The sequence below is a fragment of the Haemaphysalis longicornis genome, unplaced genomic scaffold (assembly GCF_048455015.1).
Source record: "Haemaphysalis longicornis isolate Haplotype H1 unplaced genomic scaffold, Haemaphysalis longicornis Haplotype H1 scaffold_5, whole genome shotgun sequence".
NCBI lineage: Eukaryota > Metazoa > Arthropoda > Arachnida > Ixodida > Ixodidae > Haemaphysalis > Haemaphysalis longicornis.
The window spans coordinates 138,548,625-138,556,599 of record NW_027526385.1 but is presented as its reverse complement, the minus strand read 5'-3'; the positions used below and the strand labels follow the sequence as shown (position 1 = coordinate 138,556,599).

At 44.7% G+C, this 7,975-nt stretch overlaps 1 protein-coding gene across 1 annotated transcript; it reads left to right on the top strand.

The window, feature by feature from the left end:
• The first annotated feature begins 293 nt into the window (after nt 1-293).
• On the top strand, nt 294-2,428 carry LOC144139908 (uncharacterized). The gene has a single exon (XM_077672134.1). It carries the CDS (start codon nt 294-296, stop codon nt 2,403-2,405), a length of 2,112 nt encoding a protein of 703 aa, XP_077528260.1. The 3' UTR covers nt 2,406-2,428.
• The last annotated feature ends 5,547 nt before the right edge of the window (nt 2,429-7,975 follow it).

Sequence of the window (7,975 nt, the reverse complement as noted above, 5' to 3'; positions counted from 1 at the left end):
GGAAGCGGCGCTGGCCGGCAGCCGTATTGGCCCTATCCAATCCAAACCAAGGCGCATCCACATCCGTACGTAATGACAATGAGAAGCACCATGGAGAGAAGCGCCATGGATCCTCCATGAGAAGCACTCTGGTACGCTGTCACAGTAATCCTGAGTATTCTTTTCTTCACGGTGGATAACATAGGAGCAGCATACAACCAAACCGGTTTGTCGGAATGTTCTTTAATTAGGTCAAACTCTGCACTCCAGCTGCGCTTCATCTCTCGAAGCCAGTGATTGTGTTGACCACCATAATGCTGCGAGCTGCTGACATTAGGAACCAAAGACGCCGGGAGTTGCGTCGCGCAAAAGCATACGCCAAGACTCAACTGAATATAATTCAAGCGTCCCCTTTAGTGTACAGATCAGTCGTCACGCATGCAAGCAACAACGATCAAGGTTCACCGCAACCTGGGCCGTCTGCTGCCGACTGTCTATCGCCGGAACCCGTTTTGGGCGACCACCAACCTGGGCCGTCTGCTGCCGACAGTCAATTGCCGGAACCCGTTTTGTGCGACCATTACAGTGAGTTTCCATGCACTGAGGATCTACCCGACACTGATGAGGAGTTACCATCTGAGGACGAAAGCTCTGATCAAAGCGACAGTGATGTTTCTGATGACAGCGATAGCTGCAGCTTCGCTGGACAGATTTGCGATTGGCCAGGAAAGCACAACATTGCACGCGCCGCCCTCAACGATTTGCTTCCAATCCTTCAGAAGCAAGTGCCGGATCTGCCCAAAGACGCCAGAACGCTCCTCGCGACACCGAGAGGATGCCCAATTCGGCAGCTGTCTCATGCCGAGTATGTGCATTTTGGACTGAAGCCTGGACTGGAGAAGTGCCTATCGTCAGGGCTGCGTATACCTGATACAGAAACTCTCCACCTGACGATAAATCTCGACGGCTTGCCTCTTTTTAACAACACTGCCTATCAGGTGTGGCCAATACTGGTAATGGGGTCGGAAACAAACGACCGTGGCCCATTCCCAGTCGGCATTTTCAGCTTTGCGAAGAAGCCCACTATCATTGATGAATGTGTTGAGGAGTTCATTCAGGAACTGTGTAATACCCAGAAGGAAGGCATTGAATGCCTTGGGAAGAAGTGGCATGTCGCCGTACGAGCCGTGGTGTGTGACTACCCCGCAAGAACTTTCTCAAAGAGCTCGAAAGGCCACCAGGCGTACTACGGGTGCGACAAGTGTACTCAGCTAGGTTTTCATTCAGGACGGATGACTTTCCCGGACACAAAAGCTGCTCTTAGAACTGATGCTTCATTTGCAGCTCAGTGTCAGGAAGAGCATCACACAGGAACATCTCCCTTTTGTCGGCTTGGAATCGGGATGGTGACACAGTTTCCCATTGATTATATGCATCTCGTCCTGCTTGGTGTTGTGAGAAAGTTTACAAAATACTGGGCTCACGGTCCGTTCTCAGTGCGGTGCTCAGCCGAACATTTGAAAGCCATAAATGCCAGAATTGCTCTGGGGCGCCAATGTACCCCCTGTGACTTTAGCAGGAAGCTTCGAGGCTTGAGCGACCGTGAAAGATGGAAAGCGACAGAAGCAAGGCAGTTCCTCCTTTACGTCTGCCCTGTAGTGCTGAAAGGAATTTTGAAGGAAGCACCCTACCAGCACTTCATGACGCTACATGTTGCTATCCGTATCCTGTGCTCAAAAGATTGCTCACCAGAGTTGGTGAATTACGCCGAAGAACTCTTGACGTACTTTGTTGTGCATGCAGGGGCAAATACTCTGTATGGGAATACTGTCTATGTGTATAACGTACACGGACTAATTCACTTGGCACAGGAGGTGCGAACCTTCGAACCACTGGATTCTTTTTCATGCTTTCCGTTTGAAAACTATCTGGGATGCCTCAAAAGGAAAGTCCGCTCAGGGTACGAGCCTTTGGCTCAGATCTATAAACGGCTGAAGGAAAAAGTGGCCAGCTCGAAATGGGAACCAGAAGACGCTGATGGAGTCGTCAGTCGGGAACATACAAATGGCCCCATTCCATCAGCTTTTGTAAACACCAGGCAGTTCAATGAGGTTGTTTGCCTTGGGCGAATCTTGAAAGTAAGTGAAGGGAACAACTGCATTCTTTTGGAAAACAACCAAGTAGGCGTCATAAGCAACATCTTGAGCTGCGACGGAGAAGTAAGCATTGTTGCGAGACTTTTCCGCACTGTGGGGGATCTCTACACGCACCCCTGCAGGTCCACCTTGCTCGACGTAATGATGGTGGACAACCTCTCTTCCCGTCATTACGTTTTCCGGCTTGAGGACGTCAAGGCCAAGTGTTTCTTGTACCCAAGCAATGGCGCGTATGCTTGTTTGCCCATCCTGCATTCACAAGACCAGTGAGCAACGCAAAAGACACTGCTACACATAACGTCTACTTCTTTTGGAAAATACCTGTGTCACTACAACGTGCCCACTAGCATTATGTTTGCCTTGCTATACACTTGTACTGTTGGTGTGATGTGAGACGAATGTTACACCAATACCGGTCCAGTTTTACAGTGCGGGTGTTAAAAAAGTTTTTGTATGTTTGACTTTTCAAGACTTTTGTGAGTAAATTCTTGTGACTGCTGTGCATGATGTCTGTGACCAAGTACAAGTTTGTTTTATTCGAAAGATTTGGCGTTTATAGTTCCTCCAGCACTTTTCTGGCAGCAAACGATGCTTTAGTCGCTAAGAATTAATGTATGTTAAATTTTTGATTCTCCCACCAAATCATGGGTTTCTTGAGGTCGTCTGCGATGATGTCACAAAAACAGATCTTCAAGCATATCTGAATGTGGCACTAGATTGTCAGAGGACTACAAAGCCTTGTTTACCGTCAATCCTCTTACATGGCACCACCATACTGTAACAGACATTTGCCTGGCTTTGTTTTGTTTTTTACTGTATTTGCACCTGGCTTGTTTTTGTTACGGTAGAAAGTACTCAATATGTGAAACATGGGGTATACTCGACAAACATGGTCACGTAAAACGATGTTGGGTACTCCAATCAGCCTGTATCATGTCAGACATCCCGAAAGCGCCATACTGTTGTGCATCTATAAAAAACCTATTGTGAGCAGTACAAACAACAGCGCGCTCTGGTACTTCAATGTTTACGTGTATTTTCGTAACTTCCATTTTTCCCCTCCAATCTTCTATTAAATGGATATATGTATTATATTTAGGGAAAAATAGCCTGTGCTGCAAGAATATAAGCCCTGCATAACTTGCGTTCACTTTTGCCGGCCTCAGCCAATTGCACAGCTGGGCACATTTGACATCATAGGTACTGTTGTGGGAAATGAGCTGATGGGTTGCATGGCCATTCCCTTTTTTCCTAATTATTAAGCATATTTCGGCGAAGTTTACGTTCAAAGTGGTGTCAGTATGATTCTAACGAGGCAATCTTTTGAGTGAACCGGTTGTGTCTTGTCTGCATGGCCCCTTTAAGGCACCCACCCCGGTGCTATTCAACTGGTGATGGTGCCACCAAGTCCCAACTCCTTGTTTAAATACACTGATCATATGTACCTGGCTGTTCTTTCAGTTTTTAAAAGCCACAAGGAAACTGCGAGAACTATTTTTTGAATGTGTTTGTGCTAAAATATGTTTGTGTAAATGGAGCATAGGTAATTACATTCAGTTTGTATGGCAGGGGATAGTAGCTGTGGCCATCAGCATGTGTTCCCGCTGCTACCATATGACAGCAACATGAGCAAAACACATCGGCCTATCTCATAGCCTGAAGTAAAAAAGGCAGCATAGTAGCCAAGTATGGACTATTTTTGGAGAAAAGGGTCCTTGTGATGAAAATCTGGGGAAAATAGAATGGTATCACATCAAGCCACACACTTCTCTACCATAGCTTACGTTGTGTGACCTGCTTTTCATTTGAACACATAAATAGGAATACTTACCTAGTTGGTCATTAATGTAGCTGCCAAATTGGCTCCCAGATCAGCTTAGCTGCAGTAGCCGTGTTTTTGTGTAGTTGCTGAGGTCTTGCAGGAGTTCTGCAAAAACTTTTTTTGATCCAGAATCTGGGGGCCACTACACTGCATAGCTACTCCATGTAGTATCCGTGCAATATGCACACGATGAGATGACAAAAAAATCTGGGCTAGGGTATATGCATGCGGTGAAAACAGTACCAAACTGGTCTGGTTTGTTAAGTGCGTTCTTGAAAATATTGATTGTGGAGCTTACATTAAGCGTTACATTAAACATCGCTGCGTCACTTGAAATGAACATTGAACTGTGAACGAAATGAACTGTGCCAGAGAATGATAGCCATAGTTGTCATTATCAGTAGCCAAATGCTTAACGTTCTATTAGTGCTGCATAGTGGGTTTGTTTTTGTGTTCACTCTGTATGCTTATGTGCTTGCTACCAGTTTTTGCCGTGACATTGGGGCTCATTTTGCATGACTGGGCAAAATAATTGGTGGATATAGTGAAAAAACCTGTTTACAAATAAAAGAGCCAAAAAAAACTTACTGTTGTGTGTGCAACTAGTGTTTACATGGCTCACTCGTTTATAATCCATGCACAACACACAGAGGAAGCAATTTTTGGACAGCTTAGTCAGTAATGCTTAAATTGGTGTGCAACAATTCATTGAACATCGTTTGGTCGGATGCCAATTAACCAAACGCTTGCCCATTTCACTTCAGCTGATTCATCAAATGCTGTTTCGTTGGAGTAATGTCGCCCATTTCATCAAATGATGTTTGGAAGCTCTGAGAGCGATTAGTATCGCTGGAGAAAAATTTCAAGCCCTTTCCTTCAACAGGAGATACATGAAGTGTGAAAGGCTTTCTACTTGTAGGGCTGTGTAGACAAACTACCATTTTTAACACAAGCCTTCGTCACTGCCCATTTTTGTGACACAACAGAAGAAATGCATATTGGGTCATGCTGCCTTTTGTGTTAGCTTTTCAGAAGATTTGTTTAGATTACTATTATTTTTCGGTTTTCAGAGACATGATTTCTACGAAGCGTTTAACAATGCGAATAGCGAGAAGGCATACATTCCTGGTGTGCACTGAAAATTCCTCATCTGACTAGCAAAAATCAAAAAGACGTTTATTTTTCGAGAACGAAATTAGCTGTATATGTACCTGCATTGTACAATGGCGTAAGAGTGCACAAGAGCCCAGTCGCTCTTTCGTTAGTTGCCAATTGCTTTCAAAACGGGGCCTCTGCTTGGGCCGCTGCTAGCTTTCCAGCTTCCAGCCTGCCGTCTCTAGCTTTTCACTTCTGCTGCAGGCGGCTGTTGTTACTATAGCCGACTGTTTTTTCGGACTAAAAACTCAGACTTGCAGGATATTTAGGAATTTCCCAACGAAACCACTAGTTGTACTATAGGAGTAATGGCTCGCGGGTTTTTCAGATTGCTCTTTTATTCAGTGTATTTTTTGTTCCCGTCCAGGTCCGAAAAATCGGTCCGCTACTGTACAAGTCCGGAACTTGTGGTACCGACAACTGTTGAAAGTTGCCTGTTGAAGTTTATTTTGGGCCTATTTATTTATTTGTGACTGTTGAGATTTATTTTCTTGTTGCAGCCCTTGTTTCATTAAAGGCTGACGGGCCAGATGGTAGGTGGAGATTGAGGTGGTGTGTGGATCAGCAGTCCACCAGGCAGATGGCGTGGCTTTCTCACTATGTAATTCTTCTCTAACAAGCATACATGCTCTGAGGCAGGTAATGGGAACTCTTCATTGAGTTTGTCAAACTTCTGCAAGCCAACTAGTTTTTTAAAAATGTATGAAGTAACTGGTCAGTTTGCATTCTGTTGAGGTTGAGGTTGGAGGGCCAGGAAGGTTCCAGTGCAGAGTTTTCGATGAAGTATTTGCAGTGTGATCAGCTGAAAGCAGTTTTATGACAATTGCACGCTCGAATAAAAAATGTAATCTTAAAAACAGTCATCCTGAGAATAGGGGCTCCTGGGGAAACAAAAAACTCGTTTATTTCTGACCATGCTCCCCCTAAGGCTTCGGCACTCGGTTCAACTGAAATTCAATGAAACGTCCTCGATGAAACAACCATGGGACCAGACGGCTTTGGATGAACCGGTATTCAATACAACGGCTTCTTTGCAGTGACATTTCACAAAATGGCGTTCGATAATTGGTCTACAATCTGCTTAAATTACGTTCGTTCGTAGAATAAAAAAATGACAAATTCCCTTCAGTGGGCTGGAATGTTGCCACAAGTAATTGCCACAACCTTCCAAAAAAAGCATTGGAGAGGTGTTGTTTCAAGCGAGGAAAATTGTTTAATGTTGAGTGATGCGTGATGACACACTGTCGTAGATTCAGCTAATCACCTATTTTATTTAATGATAACTTTTCTTGTTTCATTCAAATGAAAAAAAAGGTTGTCATGGGGAATAAATGCACCCTGGGTGGACATGGGAAAATATCAAAGAAACGCCATCTAATGGCACTCTAGCTTCTCCAGGACTTCCAGGCATATTGCCAGCTGATTGCACAAGAAAATTCGGCCGTAGCTGTTTGTTGCCAAAGGGACCTGGAGACACCTGCTTTTGCTTCCATTAGCACAGGATGAAGTATTCCAGGTTTTACACAAATTATCCTGAACTGTGCGCACACATATTCCTCCTCTCAGTGTGGATAGTGTATCGAGGACTATGCGCGTCATCTGAAATGCTACAGATTGTAGCAAGGAGGAAGATGGCGATCCCGCTCATTAAAAAAGTGGTTCGTAGTGTCTCGTATTTGGTGGTTCTAGTAGATGCTACACATGAGAACAGAATGGCACATTTCTGACGCTCTCAAGGAGCCGGGTATGAAAACTCCAACAGTGGATATCGTACACCCATCACGTGTTACCCACTGTCCTGTTGAAAATTGATTTTTTAAGGCATTGTCTAGCATTCTGTTCAGACTCTGTTCAGACAAAACAATAATAAAAGCTCAAGATTCCGTCTAAACAAAACTGACGAAAGAAATATAGTTCTGTCAAGACGGAATGAAAACCGGCTGATCAGACGTCAAAGTTTTCATCGTTGGATTTGGTGTAGAGATTACGCCCCCGCTACCCAGCCTCATTTTGGCGGGTACGAATCTGCTACAGCTCTTTTTTTATGTGGCTAGTATTTTGTAACAGCTGTTACTTCATGCCTGCTTTACAACTAACGCAGAGAGACCAGTAGGTCTTGATTTTTTACTCAATCGACTTAAACGCTGCCGCTACCTATTGCCAAGGGGGCTCTTCGATTTACAGTCTCGGGCTCACCGCGGACTCCCCGAGAAGCAGTCAGGCATTCGATTTTCCCATGTATCCCTATGAATTCGGGGATACCTCGGACTACCCGCGGGCTATCCGCGGTGAGTCCGAGAATGTAAATCGAAGAGCCCCAAGGTTCACATATATCCATCGCTAGAGACACGTTCGATAATCTGTAATTATTAATAGTGATTAGTAATTAACAGTGACTCTGGCTAGTCAGTGAGCAAAAGCGGTTTGGCTGGTTAGGTAAGCATGCATCAAGGCAGACTGCTCACACTCCGTTTTGTGAAGCGGACACAGGGCAGCAGCTTGGAGTTCTGTCCGGACAAAGCTATAGCATTAGTCATCTGTAATTAGTAATAGGATTGGTAATTCACTGATCCTGGCTAGTCAATGAGCGAAAGCGGTTTGGCCGTTTGGATAAAAATCAAGAAATTTGGCTGCTCCCGCCACAGCGAGTTGCGTTTCCTCTGGACAGAACTTCAGTGACAGCAGTTCCGCCCGGCTGGAACATTAGCATTATCGTTTCGTCGACGGAATGCTAGACACAACCTTTGTTCAATGAGATGAGGTTGAGGTACAGTATGCCGTTAAAAGACACTTTTCTTAGGTTGTTCCTCGTAATTGAAGCTGTCATTTAACAAGAGCCGGAACGATCGATCCAAAACATCAT

Excerpts from the sequence above, each read along its gene's own strand:
- LOC144139908 (XM_077672134.1), top strand. The coding sequence starts at position 294 with ATGCTGCGAGCTGCTGACATTAGGAACCAAAGACGCCGGGAGTTGCGT.